Source organism: Parasteatoda tepidariorum, chromosome 3 (genome assembly GCF_043381705.1).
Source record: "Parasteatoda tepidariorum isolate YZ-2023 chromosome 3, CAS_Ptep_4.0, whole genome shotgun sequence".
In the NCBI taxonomy this organism is placed as follows: Eukaryota; Metazoa; Arthropoda; class Arachnida; order Araneae; family Theridiidae; genus Parasteatoda; species Parasteatoda tepidariorum.
In genome coordinates, this window is record NC_092206.1 from 4651784 (window position 1) to 4670801 (window position 19018).

Below are 19018 nucleotides of genomic sequence, written 5' to 3' on the forward strand. Positions count from 1 at the left end.
AATGAATAAATTAATATAAAATTGGATATAACAAATATTTTGGGACATTCACTATGCGATTGTTGACATTCAGTGGTGAATGTTGACATTTTCTTGATTTAGATCATTCACGGTAACATATATACTGAACATACATGAACTAAAATGTGGTCTCCATTGAAACAAAAACAAAAAAAGGAAGATAATAATTAGAGATACATGTTTCTTCATTGTGGAATTCGGTGAGTTTTATTTTATGTAAAATACTAATGCACTATTTTATAAATGCGTCTTTTTAAATGTCCATTCAATATATCGTTATATGATTGTTTTTTAAAATTTGCTTTTCTTCCTTTACGAGCATTTTAATTGAATAATTTAATAAAAATTACGCAAATAATAAATAAATAATGCGAATCGAATACAAATTTAATTACATTTCTCGGGATTTAACTGATTAAAAGAAGCTCTTACTCGCGGAAACCCTGTGGCTCTATTACGGAACCTTAGGGTTCTACGAAACGCCATTTGGGAACCGCTGCCTTATAACACACTTTATTTTCCACTTTTATAATTCGTTTTCCAAAAAACCTTAACATAGATAACTTCAAAGCTTCACTGAACAAAACTTTTATGAATTATATTTTTTATGACGTTAAAATATTTTTAAAAAGATAAACAGATGTTTTGTTTCTCATCTTTTCAAATAATCTATCGTTCGTCCAGGTGAAACAGTTGGAGGTCGTTTTCGTTCAATCAGGTTAAGTTCTATTACAAACAATCATGGTACTTAAAATAATATGCTTTTTGACAGTTTTAATATCTTCTGGTCTTAGTCATAATGCAGGTGAGTTCGTTGAATAAACTGCTTTTAAATGTCATAATTTTAAATAAATAATAATCTGGATTGAATACCACTATAAATGTTTTAAAAATGATGATAGAAATAAGCAATCAGGATTGTGTTCAGCCGAACAAAAGACAGGACACTTGTTTTTAAACACTATTTCTTTTTATATAAATTATAGTGTATCGACCCCCCCTTTTTTGTTTAATTTTTGTGTTGTTTTACTGTTTAATACGTGACTACAAAACAACAGTAGAAGATTTTTAAATAAAATAAACGGTCATAATATAGTTCAAAATATTACGGTAAAATGATAAAGTATACTTCGATGTTAAAATGTTTTGTAATATAAATCAAACTAATAAATTCATCTTTAAATTACTTCTCACGGTTTAACTAATAGTCTATATAAAACCATGGTGGACACCGCTGTTGCCGCTATTTTGGTTGTTCAACTTAAGATTACATCTTGCATTCTTACACAGAATAAGTATTAAACTTAACATTTCGAAGATGTCTCGAAAATTATACAAGGAGTATGATGAAATGAAAGATATTTACATTCGATAATTAGTTCAGCAATTATTAATTGTTAAGCTTGTAGCAAAAAATGTCATGCGGTTCGCTTTACAGACAACATAAATGCAACTACTGAGTCGAAACTTGACGTGTTGACATCTGTTAACGAACTTAGAATGATTGTTTTTTTCAAAATTCTGATTTGTTTTAATGTTATTGGAATTTTAAGTGCTCTATTCGAGATAATTTTTTTTCACTTTTTTTCACTATACTTAAAATTTTTAATACTTAAAAACTATATTAAAAAAAATTTGAAAATACAATGGGATAAAGAAAAAAATGCAGAAAGTACAACAGAATAAAGAAAAACATTCGACGATTATTTCTAGAATTATTGACAGTTACATTTCTGTTTAAAAAATACGATGCGAGCACATTTGCTATCAGTTGAAAAAGAAGTTGCGTAGTTTGGCATGCTAAATGAGCGATTTTTATTTGTTAAATTGGTGCTAGCTTTTTTTCTTTTTTTCGAAATTGTAATTTGTTTAAAATTAGTGATTTTTACTTGAATTTTTCCCAGTTTTCAAGATAGCCCAGGATATTAAGTGCCCGGATTATTCTGAGCGTGTAACTACAACTTATATCTAAATTTTACATTGTATTCCTACTTTACTCTGTTATTTCACTTGATTTCGCAATTCGGCTCCCTACGTGATCGTGATTTGCTCTTTATTTTGACCCTTGTAACTGTTCGTTGAACGTTGGACTTAAGCGTTCGCTAACGCTCATAAACCTCCTCATTCTTAACCACTAAACCTCAACCACTAAATATTATAGTTTCCTATGAATTCACATTTCTAAATTTCAGTATTGAGGCACACAACAGCTCCAAGTCCTCACGTTTCTCCCAAATTCGCAAAATGTAAAAAAAGAAGCAAAAAAAAAATAATAAAGCGTGGAGTCCCTCCGCACGGAAGAAGTTAAACTTCGCAACCTGCGACGTTAGTTGTAGAAGAATCAGCAGTCGTAGAAGGATCACTAGTTCTATTCAACGACTCTTTNAAGTTGATGATATTTCAACTGTTTGGTGATACATTTCTGTTTAAAAAAAGTGGGTATAATGGAGGAAATAATTTAAATTAAGAAAATTAGTATATAATTTAAATTGATGAAATTAAAAAAATGATCATAGAAAAAATTTCCAGCTTTTCTTTAAAATTCCCTGATTTTTCCAGGTTTTTATCCAAATTTCCCTGATATTTCCAGGTTTTTTCCAGTATAAAAAAATTCCCTGATAATTCCAGGTTTTCATGGTTTTCCAGGTGGGTGGCCGCCCTGTTAAAATGTTAAAAAAGTAGGAAATTTAATGATTATTGTAATTTTTAATTAACAAAAGTAAACAAGCTAAATATTAACTTACAAAAGGAAATAAAAGCTAACAATTAAAATAAGCTATGCAATTAATAGTTATAAAAGGAAATTAACAAAGGATTACTAACAAAAAAAAACAAGCTAACAATTAATTGTTAGCAAAAAAAAAACAAGTTAACAAGGAATGTAACAAAAAATAACTATTAAAGTTAAAAAAAACTAACAATTAAAAAAACAAGATAACAATTAATAACTAACAAAAAAAAACATTTTTACGACTAAATATAAATGAATTATTAAAAAACATGAAGCTTAAATTTCTCTTTTAAAGTATTTTTAACTTGTATTTAATTCCTTAATTAACGCACTGTTTATGTAGTACATTTTATTTTATTTTACATTCAATATTATTAAAGTAAACTATTTTAAACAGTGTATTATAGGTAACGAAACAACTTTTAGAGTTTTTTATTGCATGGGCCATCAAATTTCGAAATCGCTAAAAGTGTGCTGCGGCGAAGAAAAAGAGGGAGAATCAGCGTTTTATATAATATGTATAATGATATATATTCTTTGTTTTGTTTCAGAAAAGATCCGTAAAGCCATGTACAATCCAGACCTTTTCGAAGGTGACATACTGGGCATCGATCCCCAAGTAAACTATTTTTTCTTCCTCTTTTAATTTAACAAAAATACACCTGCTGATCAATTCTATGTCATTGTTTAAGACACGTCGTAGGATTTTTTTCTTTCAATAAATATGGTAAACTATTTTTATGCATTCGTCTTTAGAGTATATTTCAAGCATGTTCTTACAAAATGTTTCTAGTTTATTAACTTATTTGCACTAACAAAACGTGGAAAAGGTTTGTCAATACATGTCGACGTGGCTCGGGGGAGGGAGCATTCGATGAGGTGAGCCGTGCTCGAATCCCAGCGATGGCTGGTCTATACTAATTCCACACCCGGCTCGCATCGACTACAGTGGTTGAATAAAATATCCTTAGCGGTTGGCGGATCATGGGTTAAAGCCCCCTTGCCGCCAGGCTAACCGTGGGAGGTTCTCGTGATCTTCCTCTCCATGTAGCGCNATCATACCGTCAATAGGCTGCAAAGGTCCAACCCCATTGTAACCGAAACAACCCCAAAATATATTCTTTAAAAAACACGAAAAAAAAAGTTTGTTTCAATTAATTTACACAAGGGTGTATTTACACTAACAAAACGTGGTAAAGATTTGTCAATACATGTCGACGTGGCTCGGGGGAGGGAGCATTCGATGAGGTGAGCCGTGCTCGAATCCCAGCGATGGCTGGTCTATACGAATTCCACACTCGGCTCGCATCGACTACAGTGGCTGCCTGCATAAAATATCCTTAGTGGTTGGCGGATCATGGGTTAAAGCCCCCTTGTCGCCAGGCTAACCGTGGGAGGTTCTCGTGGTTTTCCTCTCCATGTAGCGCAAATGCGGGTTAGTTGCATCAAGAAGGCCACCACAAAGGCAGATTTCACTCAATACTTGATCCAGGAGTCTTCTTTGATTGGATTTAAAATTTCAAGGCTTCAGAGTTGAACATTAGTAGACCCAAAATTGGGTCGGCTGTTCGAATGCGATCATAAAATAAAATATAAAATGCATGTCGATAAAAATATATTCACGAAATTACCTACCTACACTAATAGGTGACCATTAAATAATGCCTCAGTAGCAATGGTACCTTATAAAAATTTATTTGACCTTTTTACAGCAAAACATACAACGGATTGCAGGTAACGTAACGCTAGTTTTTCTCACAAATGTTCAATAACTATCATTATTTTTATGGCAAATATCCAATATAAAGAATAATTATTCACACACTTACTTTAATAAGCCCTGAGTTCACAGTATGAGGAGAATTGGGCACCGTGTTGGATGTATGTCTTTTAACTAATAACGCATGAATTAAAAATTTGTAAAAAAATTTGATTGAATTACTTCAAATTTAATGCTTGATTTGGTGTAAATAGCACAAAATTAAACAGTTATAATGCATTGGACATTTCGTACGTTCAATTTGGATCTTTTCAGATCCATTCCTTTTCTCCAATTTCAAAATTTCATTAACCGAGTGTCCTGGTCAGTTAAGTTCTCTTATATTTCAGAAAAGTTATATAAAAAAAGAAACATTTTGCGGTGTTCAGGAAAAGTTATGCGATATTTCTCTTCGTAGAAGGCGATTACGAAAAACTAGGCATTATTCTTTCAAAATCTTTTGCTACTGTTGCTAAGCAACGGTTTTATTGAGATTTTTTAAAATACCACAGGCCTAATTTTGCTGCATCTCAGAAAATTATTTAAAAAAATAACATTTTTACCTATCAAGTATTTAGGCATTATTTAATGAAAAACTTCTTTAATCTTTGCAACTTTATATTAGATTAAATTATCTTTTAACTCTCACACAATAACCCACCTCTCATTTCCCCTAACCACAGCAACTTAAATTCGCCGATCTGAAACTCCGCAGAATATAGTTCAACAGGTTTAGGTACCTGTGCATCAAATTTCATTATAATTTTAAAGTGCAATTTGAAGACCATCATCCCCTTTGTTTTAAAATGAATCAAAAATGTTACATAGGTTATTCTGTAATTATTGCTCTTAATATATAATTTTAAAAACTAAGTGTGACAACCGGTCATTGAATTTCATTTTTGAAATTGTTATCTTTTTCTTCTTTGAAGCTCACCTCTTGAAATTCTTAGTCTGACAGTCGCCATTGGCGCCTGTGTGTCGACTTCTTTGATCGACACTGCGATTTCGTCATGTTTTCGGTTTAGGTGTGACTCGCTTCTAGGTGTGACGTTTTAGGTGTGACGGTGTTTAGGTGTGACGTTTCGGTTTAGGTGTGACGTTTTAGTTGTGGACAAAATAAAATGATTTCCTTCATTAAAATACACTTAAAAAGCATAGAATAAATATTTCGTTATTTTTTTTAAAAACCTAAAATCATTTAAAAGATTAGAAAATCCTAATACTTTCTAAATGCGAACTTTTTTACTCTTTTTAGGATCGAAGTGCCATTCCATCTGAGAAAAAACGATGGACAAACAAGAAAGTTCCATATGTGATTGATGAATCCTTAAGTAAGGCAGATTCTAGTTAAACTTAAGAGTTTCTAACTATGAATAGCGAGTAATCGAAATTACCAAAACGAATTACTTGTGCCCGAATTTACATTACACGTCCCCCAACCATGACCAATACCTTGCCCATTTCAGGGATCTATCTTCAAACATCCATGGTAAGAACGTAAAGTAGGTCAGGTGACGTGAACAGTGATTAAATTATAGTTTGTCCACGGTAAGAACTCCCCCAGCCACAAAGTCTGAGGCAGTCTGCTGCTATGGAAACAAGAATAGTGCATTTCAGGGAGAGTAGCTTCTCTTCAGTCTAAGGCAGTGTTTCCCAACGTGGGGCCCACGCCCCACCGGGGGGCAATTTGATTGAAAAGGGAGGGGCAATTCAAAAATGGACTTGACATGAGTTTAAACCTTTTGCTCTGGGCCATTTAAATGCAATGCGAGATTTCGGTGACAAAATCGAAAGAAAAAAGCAAATTCTTAAATAATTGCGGTCAATAAATATTATGTGACTGAGGGATTTTTTAAGCGACAAACCTGAAATGAAGTATCTGTTTACAGTCGATGGTAAACCATTTGTGAGTTATTTAGCCAATATCTTTGAGAAACTGAATATATTAAATAAGAAACTTCAAGGAACCAATAAAACTCTTGTTGATGCAAAAGCAAAGGCTTCATTACCCTACTTTGGCTTCATTACCCTTATTGAGTTATGTCAGAAATATATTAACAACAAAAACTTTGAACAGTTTCATTGTCTCAAAAAATGTGAAGTAAATGATACCACTTTACTTGTTATTATCTATCATCTGAAAATTCTATCGGCTGATTTAAAAGAAAGATATTCTGATTTAAAACAAATTTATTTTCCAACATGGATGCTGCAGTCCATGTTAGTGGATTTGTCTGATATATCAAATATATCAAGAAGAACTTGCAGAAATGCAAAATAATGAGTCAGTTAAAACTTTATTTAATATGAAAGGAGTGGTGGCATGGCTTCGTGAGGAAACAGAAAATAAATACCAAAATTCAATCAAATGCGCAAGAAAACTAGTGTTACCGATTCCATCTTCATATTTAGCTGAATGTGGATTTAGTGCTGTAAATGATTTTATTGGTAAAAAAAAGAAATCGTCTGGATATAACACAACGGGGAGACTTGAGACTGCAGCCAACCAAATTGGAACCTAAGATAAAATCTACATGCAGCAGGCATCAAGGGCAAGAATCTCACTAAATTAAAATATTAAATTATTATAGAAAAATCTTTATTAAAATTATTTCGAATTTAATTTTTCATTATATGTTCTGAAAATTTACTTACTTTGTTCCACTAACAATTTCCTAAGTTTCTTAACCTTAAGTGAACAATTCGACTTTTTAATATCAAAAATTATGTATATGTTACATAGGGGGGCATAAGAATTTTAGAAAGGCTTAAGTGGGGCATGGTACAAAAAAGGTTGGGAAACACTGGTCTAAGGCTTCCCCTTCTCTCACTGACCCCAATCAAAACCAGTCCTAAGCAATGACCCCACACCCCCTATTTGAAGTCAGGGCTAAAGAGAATAGAAGGGCTGGTTCACTCCTTTGAAGAAACTCTCGCCGCGCCAATCCTCCGATTTTCTCTAGTGACGTCGCTTTGGCGCAAAGCTCGCACTTTTACTTCAAGAACGGAGAGTTCGACCTTGCTAGCTGTAACTAATATTGGAGCATTTTTTTCTGTGACATATTCTAAGACATTTGTTATTTTCTATAATGACTTTCCTCAGTTTTAGCAGTGAATTTACAAAAATTTAAAACTATTATCGAAATGCTAGTTTTCGCGATTGCAACTTGCAAAAATTCTGATAAAAAAACAAAAGGAAAAACGCGTTCCCTAAAGTAAATGAACAACTATGTAAAGAATGGATTCCGAAATGACACAGTTAATATAAAACAGCAATACATTTATTCTGTCGCAAAGAACTTTTATAAAAATTCATTATCTAAATAGAAACCGCCTCGTTAAATCAAAANTACACTTAAAAAGCATAGAATAAATATTTCGTTATTTTTTTTAAAAACCTAAAATCATTTAAAAGATTAGAAAATCCTAATACTTTCTAAATGCCAACTTTTTTACTCTTTTTAGGATCGAAGTGCCATTCCATCTGAGAAAAAACGATGGACAAACAAGAAAGTTCCATATGTGATTGATGAATACTTAAGTAAGGCAGATTCTAGTTAAATTTAAGAGTTTCTAACTATGAATAGCGAGTAATCGAAATTACCAAAACGAATTACCTGTGCCCGTATTTACATTACACGTCCCCCAACCATGACCAATACCTCGCCCATTTCAGGGATCTATCTTCAAACATCCATGGTAAAAACGTAAAGTAGGTCAGGTGACGTGAACAGTGATTAAACTATAGTTTGTCCACGGTAAGAACTCCCCCAGCCACAAAGTCTGAGGCAGTCTGCTGCTATGGAAGCAAGAATAGTGCATTTCAGGGAGGGTAGCTTCTCTTCAGTCTAAGGCTTCCCCTTCTCTCACTGACCCCAATCAAAACCAGTCCTAAGCAATGACCCCACACCCCTACTTGAAGTAGTTATACCTCGTTACCATAGTCACCGCCATGGGTCCAGACGAATGGCTAGGAGAGTTCTTACTTTAGACAAACTATAGTATGCCTCCATACCACTGCCTTTCCTCTTTTTGTACCGGGAATGACCGAAACCAAGAGAATGTCGACGTTTACCGGTGAATGTCAACAATCACATAATCGCTTTGGTGTAATATTTGCCATATCTGATATGACATTAATTTATTCGATGATATTATTATATTTATTCGATATTTTAATATCTGTTGAGGATAGACTAGGTCAGTATCCGGAGTACCGGTTAAATGCATATTGGGCAGTGACTCTTCATAAGCGTCGTTGAACAGCCGACCCAATTTTTAGGTTTACGACTACCGATGTTCAACTCCGTAGCATTGTAACTTTAAACCTAATCCAGAAGACAAGGGAACTCCTGGATCAAGTATTGGGAGAAATTTGCCTTCGTGGAGGACTTTTTGATGGAACTAACCCGCTTTTGCGTTTACATGGAGAGGAAAACCACGGTTAGCCTGACGGCGAAGGGACTCTAACCCATGATCAGTCTACCACTGAGGATATTCCACGTCAGCACTGCGGTCTGTGCAAGCCAGATGTGGTTTCGTATTGAGCAGCCATCGCTGGCATTCGAACCCGTTTCACAGCATTGAAAGGTGAACGCTCTATCCCCTGAGCCATCGAGGCTCGGGCAGTAACTTTTGACCTTATAAAACGTTGGTGTAGGGCTTACCGGCCAAATATATACCGGGCAATGGCGCTTAACTAGGCCTAGTATGTATTTTGGAATTTTAACAGCTCCCTGTTTACTCCAAAATAGTATATTGATTTACTTTAATCAGACGCAGATTTCCAATCATTGAACCGGTGAAAGATATTTTTTATAGATTAAAATTCATTAAGTCTTTTCTCCACACAAAAATATAACATTTGACTGTAAAGCTCTGTTTTGATGTGGGTTTAAAAGCAAATAACAGCTTAAATTATTCATTAAAGGTTTCCTATCGCTAAATCTTTAAATAAAAAAGCATCTACTTACAGTTTTGATGTTTAAATTGTCTTAATATAATTTGATCTCCAGTTTTTGACAACATTGAAACAACTACTTTTTTTACAATTTTAAAAATTACAGCTATATTTTTAACACAATATTCACAACTCCCTTGTAATGATGCATGTTATTTATTAATTTAATATTTCAGTGCCCAGCGTATCAATTATTTATGATGCTTTTGATGACTACCAACTCAACTCTTGCTTGAGATTCGTTCCAAGAACAACCGAAGCTAATTACATCAGAATATTTCCTGGAAGAGGGTATGTATGTATTTTCAGCCGATTTCGTCCCAACTGTTGCTCTAGGACTGTTTTAGGGATAATTCTAAAATTTCACCATAAACCCAAAAGAATTTAGCTTTCTTTTTTTTTTCAACATAACTTCTTAAATGTTAACATTATTAGTATGAATCAAGAGCAGTATTTTCTAATGTAGTTTATACAATATATTTAGCAAGTTATGCAGTTTATTAAGTGGATTTCATTTTCATGACCGTCTTGTTCACTGTTATTTTTACTTATTTATTAATTATCTCCTATTCAATAAATATTTTACCATATTCTTTTGAACTAATGTAGTTCTTTTTTGGAATTAAATTCGTAAAAATGTATTTTTCGATTTTTCTAAGTCACAAAATAAGTTATGGATCAAAAAATAACTAAATTTGATCATATAGTCAAGCCTCCAGAAAGACCACCTTTATTTACGACCACTTTTGGGACTTTCCCCATAGACTTCATGTTGAAGAAAGCCTTTAGAAGAGAACCTCTCTCAGTTACCGGTTTTCATGGTGCCAACAGAATCTGCATTACTGCTCCATGGAACTGGCACCGAATAAAATTAAAATCACTAGTGAAAAATCATGTAGTATCTTCGATAACATTTTGAAGTCAGTGGAAGTAAACCTTACGAGTGAACAATCTCGATTAACAACCATTTTACTGTGGAAAATTGAGTAGTCACTCCCGAGAGGTTTCACTGTATCGTTAAAATATTTGATAAAGTATATTTTTCACCATCTACAATCGATGACATTAAATTTCTGACTGACCAAGAGGGAATTGGTAATTTTTATCCGATTTACTCAAACATCCGTTAATGTTGCATTTATTGAGGGTAAGAATTTTCCTAATCCAATAATAAACAATCATTAAAGTAATTATGCAGATAGTGTTCATTCTTGACTTCACAACCAATACTCTTATTTTCAGTTGCTTTGCACATGTCGGGATGAATGGTGACGGCGAGCAACCTGTGTCCCTCGGTGAAGGTTGTGTCCATAAAGCTGTCGTAGTTCACGAGCTCGGTCACACGATTGGGTTCTGGCATGAGCACAGTAGATCAGATCGTGACAAATACCTCATTATTTACTGGGACAACATTCAAGAAGGTAATAAGAAACGTACATTATCCAGCAATACTCCTTATTCACTTCCGAATACAAATAGGATTATTAATTTCCATAATCCTTCTATGGACACACACATCGGTAAATAATAAGCAATAACAAAATAACATTTGCTGTAAGCAATGGGATATCTGCAAGTGACGTAGTTTGGGTATCTCGATCCTGATTGGTTGTTGAAACGTGATATTTGTTTACGTCAGCAACTGTTCCTCCCATTCTATTTCGAGTACGCCAAGCGTTTTAAGTACCAATTCTAACTAACTAACTAACTAATCAACTTTTTTCAGAGTACCTATCCATGTATGGATATCTGCTCTTTCATCTAAATTGGATAATATGTGGTGGAAGGGAAGGGAGGTGCTGCGTTAACATTAAGTTAAATCTCAGAATGAACAATAATTGATAAAATCAAGTCTGAGTCATACATAAAAATAAGTCGCAAGTTGATACATAATATAGGGAACAAATTGAAGATAAAGATAAAGAAAGAATATTTACACTATTTACAAATTTACAAAAGGGGGAAGACTCCCTGTGCACTCTCTCGCCTCCCACCGGTATAACCGGGCTTCTAAGTACCAATTCTCTTAAGTAGCACAACCTATATTCTTTCACAAAAAAAAATCTATCACAAAGATTTCAATTTTACCTCTATATATTTACACAAGGACAAGAGCGAAGCAATGTAGGGCATAAGCAGATTTTTTATGCGTCGAAGTTGCCAGGTACACACAAGAAAAATATACCGCGTTTACAATAAAATACATAAACAGATAATAAATCAAAGTTAAGTAAGTAAAAGAAGTAGACTAGAAAGAATTATATTTCAACAAACAAATTCGATGTGGCTGTGCATTTAATTAACTTTAATTATAATTTTAAGTTATGTAGAGAAACTTAGCTCAACTTAAATACTCCATGCTGCTGATAAGGATTAGCTAGTGCTGACGCCATAGGTCACATGGGTGGGTATCGGTTGTCTTCTTCTTCTTGGAGTGCAAGTTCCCTATTGTAGCAGCCCCTTTCCTTCTTGGTAACGAAGAATTGACACTTTTATTTAAAAATTACAAGATACAGTTACAAATACGATACATTGTTTTAAGATGGAATTTAATATGTTAGGTAACTTAAACGATCTAGGTAGTTAGGTAACATAAACGATGTAGGTAGTGCGTCCTGGATCACTATAATTGAAATGATACGACAAAATAAATTTAGGTAATAAGCAAGCTTGTGCACAGACGGTGGTCACTAAATTATTTTTGATTTTCTCACTATTGTACTGATAAGCACTGAATATAGTGATGTTTTTATATGAGTAATTTATGCAGGGTGATAAATAATGAATGTATTTAATAAGCATTTTTTAAAGCAAGGCAAAGGAGTATGCAAAATAAAGGTGGCATTAATGTTTAAAGATAAGAAAAACAAAAACTATGTCTAAATGTGACTAATGACTATTGAGAAAGACTATATTAACCTTTTGCTTACGGCGCTTAGCATGATGAACCCATTATGGTCCACTTATTGTACCAGCAATAAGCAGAGGTTTCAGGGGAGTCGGTTGAACATATACCAAAAAAGCTAAAACTGACCTTTTTAGATGTACTTTTTCTCAGCATCTAAACAAGATATTGCCTCAGTTTTTTTTCCAGAGAATATTTACATATACATGCGTACACTGTTAATGCTTATCTTTGACAGATATGTCTTAGAAAAATTCGTAACTGGAATCTTTTAAAAAAGTTTCATCAAAACTCTTTCATAGCTCAAAAAGTATTCCTGTTTATGCTAAAACATAATCACCGCATACAACAGATAGAATCTCAAATATCCCCAGAAAATTTTAAAGCGATAAAGTAGTGTTTTAGAAAAGGGTACATCGAAGTTAAGATAATCAGTTTTAACTTGATATACTGACTTTTTTCGATTTACCCATTCTGTTGACATATATTCCCCTTATCGACTCCCCTTAAAAACATCGAAATTAGTTTGAGTAAATAGTGAAACTTGAAAGTGTTTCTAGCTCTCATCCTCCATGTTGACGATATTATAATAACCCACTCTCAGTGTCGGACAATTGAACATGTTAGTGTGTTTTTTTTTAATTACGCATTCCTTAATCATGATTTTATTTTATTTTATAACCCGACCCGCGATTATGAGTTTACGACTATCAATGCCCGTAGCCTTGTAAATTTGAACCTAACCCAAAAGACAAGGCAACTCTTGGATTTAGCATTAGTAGAAACCGTCGTATATGACTTTTGTTAGAACTAACCTGTTTTGCGCTACGTGGAGAGGAAAACCACGAAAACTTCCCAAGATAAGCCCGACGGCAAGGGAACTCTAACCGATTATCCGTCTACCACTGTGGTCGGGGCGGAGTTCGTATCAACTACACCTCGCTGGGAATCGAACCTGGCTCACCTCAGAGCCGCTCACCTGGAGAGGCTAATGCTCTATCCCTTAAGTCAGTGGTTCTTAACCTTTTTAAGCCGCGACCCAAATTTGAGAAATATGTACATGTCGCGACCCAAAAAAAAGTCAAAGTTAGGCTGAGTAAGCCACAATGACTTCTGAGGTGTTGGTATTACTTATTATTTGGTGTATTGCTAACTTTTTTGGTTCGACTCATCGCGACCCAAGAAATATGCTTCGCGACCCAATTTTGGGTCGCGACCCATAGGTTAAGAACCGCTGCCTTAAGCCACTACGGCTCCTTCCAATTGTGATTGAAGTAGATAGATCCTCAATAGTGATAATTGTTTTGCTTTATTTCTGGCATAATTATTAATGTGCATGCTTTACTATTTTTTTTAACGTAAATATTATTTTCGAGTTGTTCTGTAGTGTTTTTCTCTTTTACATCCCATTGGATAAGGGTTTTAAAATTGTGTGGTAAGGGTGGTGATAACGGAGTACTCTACGCATCGGCGTGTAGTGAAGCGACATTAGATTATAACTAATATACCGTAGTTACATAATTAATTATAAATTATTAATTATCAGGTATGAAATCTCAATTTCTCCTGATGAATCCTGAACAGAATCTTCTACTGTCGGAATTCGATTACGATTCAGTGATGATGTATGGCAATTACGCATTCTCAAAAGATGGAAAATCGATTACAATTGAGGCCAGAAATGGACAGAAACTGCCCGAAAAAACAGAAGAAGGATTGAGTAAAAAAGACATCGAAAGAGTTAATAAAATGTATAAATGCTGAACTGAAGTTACAAAGACATTTCTGCTTCTACAAAATAAGTTACTAAGCTAATTAAAAAATAGCTTCATATTTGAATAATGATTTTCACACGGTTTCATTTAATATGTGTGGGGGAAAGGAGGCACATGCAAACAATTTTTTATTTCTTTATCTTTTTTAAAAAAATATAGTTAATTTTTCGCAACGAAAATGTCCGTTAATTTTTAATGTTGTCGAAATCATAGGTCTTTAAGCCACAAGGTGAGGTTGTTTTTTTTACCAGTGGTGCCATCTATGGCCAAGAAATTGGCTTCTATCACACCCATACGTCACACCCGTTTAAAGGGTGGACCCATTCATACGTTCATTCATTCACTCACAGACTGCAATTATGACCTAAACCAGAGAATGATCCATCTCCAATTCAGTACCCCCAGAGATATAATTTGTTATTAGAACATGGAGGAATTTGTGACCCGACAGATTTAACTAGCACTAGTCACCATTTACTACACGGGTAGTCTTCGGCCGCCTAGATTGGAACTCCCCCTCTCATCGTAAATTTTTAATACAATATTTTCTTACTTTACGATATTCAACCATTCAGAACTGTCCCCATAAGGATGATGAAAGTCTCATACATTTATCCATAATGTTTAAGTAATATGCTACAATAGTTAATTTCAGCTTATTGAATTAAACTAGTTTTCACTTGAAGAAGTCAGTGATTTAAGTATATTTAAATTATATACCACAGCTGCTAATTTAAGGAAATCATCATTATACAAATTGAATTGTTCATTGCTCTGAAATATTTGCAGAAAAGAAAGACTGGAGCTACCAACAAATGAAAATTTTTATGGATTTTGAAATTTATATTATCTGAGCAAGGAATACTATGTTTATACGTGCCCTTTGTTTGCATGTGCTCTCCTCTCCCCTGTATCATATTTAATAAAAAAAGAAGAAAATTCTTAAATGTTTAATAAAAAGTGCAATATTTTTAATTGGTTAACCATGTTTCAATGAACTCTACAATAAAAAAAATTTCACTATTAAAAAAAATTTGTGGCACCCTGTACTACATACAAAAGATACTTTGTAATGACAAATTTTTCTGTCCAAGTTGTACAAAAGTTTTTTGACTCTTTGGTTTGTTAATATTTGTTTTTTTTTTTCAAAATGTCTAAGAAATAATAAATGGTTTGTATTGGACAATTAGAATGTTTTAAGTATAAACGACTATTCATTTTATTCAATACAGATTTATTAACAAGAAAAGTTACTGGAACAGTTAATTGAGAAAAAGTGAAAACAGACATTTTTGAAACAAAAAAAAATCATAAATTACTATGCCATGAGGTAGGTACTTTATTTATGTCGAACTACAGCTGTACAATGGGCTATCGGCGACGTTTGGGAATCATCCTTGAGGATAATCCGAAGACATGCCATCACAATTTTGATCCTCTGCAGAGGGGATGGCACTCCCGCTTTGGTAGTCCGACAACCAATCCAGCATCTTAAGGTAGAATAATGTCACGAGAACCCATACCGCACACCCTCGGACCCAACGCAAGCTGCTTAAAGTGGTCACTCACCCTCTTACTGACTGCAGTTAGGGATGCTTAACTTCAGTTTTCTACTGGGAACCGTGTGTCTTGACGATCAATCAATTTCGGGACCAGACTATGCCATGACGGAAAAAAAAAGTATCTTTCATGCTTATGCTCTGCAGTACGTCATAAAATCTAAATTAATTAGTAATCCATATAAGCTTAGAATGTGCAATTAAAATTAAGAAAAATTAAGCTTGATGATAAATAGTGAATACATTTTTAAAGCAAATACCTTGCTTTTTTCTGTTATTGTGTAATAAAGGGAGTTTTTAAAAGATTACAAAACTGAATACGAGAACTAAATCTAAGATTTTTTTTTGAAAAAATTAATAGCTAAGATAGTTAATTTTAAAAATATTTCTAACTATTCATTTTCTAGACATTGTTACCTAAATGATTAATTTTCTTATTTTATAGTTTCTATACTCAAAAATATTTCCATAATAATTTCCTAGTTCATTTTTTATGCTAATCTCCAACAGTTTTCAGATAGGACTGATTTTTAAATATTTTTAATTGGAGCTGAAAAAATAGAAGAGATAAGGCATCATATGCCAGTTTAGGGGGTAAAAAAAGGGACAATATCGAAAATAATTATAAATATGTTTCATAAATCGTAATTAATTCACATAAAACCACTAATTTCACTGTTATACGCCAAAAAATATTATTTAGCTTATGATTTTTTATTACGATCAGTTTTATTAAGACCAATGCTTTAGTATTTCTTTTAAAAGTATTACATAATTAAAATATATAATTATATAATTGCAGAAAATTATGTTTTATAATGTTGTTGTGGGCTATAATTTGACTTGACAGGCCAACTGTGGTCAGTCATAAAATCACGAGTGATTAACATCGCTGCTTTAACGCTGTTTTTCGAAACTCTGCCGCCAAGGAAAATAAAAAGAACCTAACGTTTTAGTGCCTAAGCAATGCGATGATTTTAAACTGTATTTATAATCTTGCAGTGAACAATTATTTGGGCTTTAAAACAGACAAATAATATTATAAAAGTTATTAAACTCGCTTAAAAATCGCCAATTTGGCGACATTTTTCTACCTAGATGACAATTATCATATTCACTACCTTGTTCTTAGTTTCTGCAAATTTTTAAGAGCCCAGACAATGCAGCATTGGAGTAAATGTTTAAATATTAAAAAATTCGACCATAAACGCTTTACAAAACTGTAACTTTTCTTCATATCGGCGTTTTGCGCCATTTTCAAAATAAGCGTAGACAGCTCTGACTTTAGATAGGCTAACCTTGACCTAACAGTTATGAGTAACAGTTGCAAACTTACAGCAGTTATAAAAAACAGCATATTATTCGCAAAAAAAGCATAATTTGATATTACGACGGAGCCTTCGAAAATCAACCTCAAAGAAAAGTACGAAAAATTTCACACAATGGGAATTTCAGAGTTTGCTTCTAATTCGTCATCTTTTCTTCTTAGAATCGGTGTTTTTCGTAAGAAAGACAGACCGTTTTGTTTATATAATTATTATACTTTTATCTGAAACCATTTTGTTAATATGTTAATCACAACGAAATGAACGATTTCCTTGAAAAATAATTATAAACTGTATTTGAAGAAAATATATAAACTACAGAATACAGATTGCGTGACACAATAAGGAGAACTAAATGAGAAGTACACTCTAAAAACTGTACCTCTGATTTCAGAGGCACAAGCTAAATGTACCGTGTATTTTCTCGCGTAAGAGGCACATAACTAATGTGCCTTTAAAAATGAGAGGCACCACAAGAAATTAAAGGTACCAAAGCAAACGCCAGTCAATGCGCGGTACGAAAAGACTTCTGTGCCTCTCAAATTCGCTTCAATTCTTTTTCTTCGGTACGATCATGTAACGGGCGCATGCGCACACCAGTGAAAAATTTTATGACGAAATACGTTTTCTATCGCCTCCCATCCACGCCACAGATGGAAGAAGTTTGTCTACAAATATGTTCTATTGATGTTATAAAAATGCTTGAATTTGGTAAGTTTAATACTTATATCTTATTTTTATATTTATTCCTAAGAAACGACGGCATCTTTTTTATTAATACATTTCAATTTAATTAGTGAATTATTAATGCTACAAATCTTATAAAAACGTTTAAGCGAGAGAGCTAACCCTAGTTTTGTTTACATTTCTGTTGTAGTTGTATTATTTATGTTTTATCATTATAATATTAAGAGGAATGTTTTTAGAGTGCCCTATATTTGTTCTGTAGTGTTTGATTATAATTTTGTATGAGGTTTTCAATGTGGCGATTGCTATGAATAAGAAATCATTTTTATTTGAAATACCAATTTGCTTTTTTGTTTATCTTAGTTTACGTTCGAGAGCTATCACAGAAATTCTCTCACAGAATGATTGAATAATTTAAAAAACAACGAAGAATGTTTTCGAATTTTTATTATAATTATGAAAAGTATACTTTCAATCATTAGCTATTTTAGAAAACAATTGACAGTGATATCTAATTATAATTATTTCAAACTGTTACTAAACTTACAGTTGATATAAACCTGAAGAAAAAAATAAGATTATGCTTTATTTATATTTTAAATATGGTGTAAGCATGGAAGAAAAAGGCAATCTTCTAATGATTTATAAATTTTTAATTAGTTATGATTTTTTTTGAAAAAGTAATGTTTAAACATGTTTTATTCTAACATCACAGCTTTCAGTGTATAATTTCAAATTTTAGCTTTGAATTTATGACTCAAAATAGATAACATGGGATATATAATTATTTACGACTGTGAAACTCCTTTTAAAAATTTTAACATTTCAAATTGAAATTTAATTTATTTGATTTTTGAAAAGGATTAATAGCTTGCTCCAGGGTGCTCTTGTGGCACAGCTGGTTAAATTATCTTTCACACTGCTTATTAGAGAACTAGGGTAATGAGTTAGATCCTGGTAATGTATAAAACAACTGGCATGTATACTTTGCATATAAATTCTGCCACAACTGAAAGTTCTCTCATTGGTTATCATGCAGAAGATTCAAACGAGCTAGCTCAAGCGGAGTCCACTTTATCTGACCAGTATCAAAGTTACATGGCATTTTAACCATGGCCGTTAAAAAGTAAAGCGCTAGAAATAGGATTTTTGGTCATGGTTGAGTGATGGGCGGTGATGAGTACCTTGCTCTTTTTTTCAAATAATATAATGCCAAGTACTTAGCAGCTTGAACTTTTTAAAAAATATTAAAGTATTGTTAACCAGAGCAGTTTAATTTACATAATTTTGATA

General features: G+C 33.1%; 1 protein-coding gene across 2 annotated transcripts; it reads left to right on the top strand.

Annotated features, from left to right (window-relative positions):
• Nucleotides 1–681: 681 nt before the first annotated feature.
• Nucleotides 682–15340, top strand: LOC107445158 (astacin-like metalloprotease toxin 5). Of its 2 annotated transcripts, none has more exons than XM_043056035.2 (6): nucleotides 682–826; nucleotides 3304–3371; nucleotides 5770–5845; nucleotides 9651–9765; nucleotides 10717–10895; nucleotides 13926–15340. In XM_043056035.2, exons 1-6 carry the CDS (start codon nucleotides 763–765, stop codon nucleotides 14141–14143), a joined length of 720 nt encoding a protein of 239 aa, XP_042911969.1. In that variant the 5' UTR covers nucleotides 682–762; the 3' UTR covers nucleotides 14144–15340. The 2 variants fall into 2 exon arrangements, with proteins under 2 accessions (XP_042911969.1, XP_071034327.1); XM_071178226.1 differs by lacking the exon at nucleotides 5770–5845 and adding an exon at nucleotides 7980–8055 and having other exon boundaries at nucleotides 689–826.
• Nucleotides 15341–19018: the final 3678 nt, after the last annotated feature.

Coding starts and splice junctions, on each gene's coding strand:
- LOC107445158 (XM_043056035.2), top strand. CDS start 763: ATGGTACTTAAAATAATATGCTTTTTGACAGTTTTAATATCTTCTGGT. Junction 827..3,303: donor TGGTCTTAGTCATAATGCAG/GTGAGTTCGTTG, acceptor GTTTTGTTTCAG/AAAAGATCCGTAAAGCCATG. Junction 10,896..13,925: donor CTGGGACAACATTCAAGAAG/GTAATAAGAAAC, acceptor ATTAATTATCAG/GTATGAAATCTCAATTTCTC.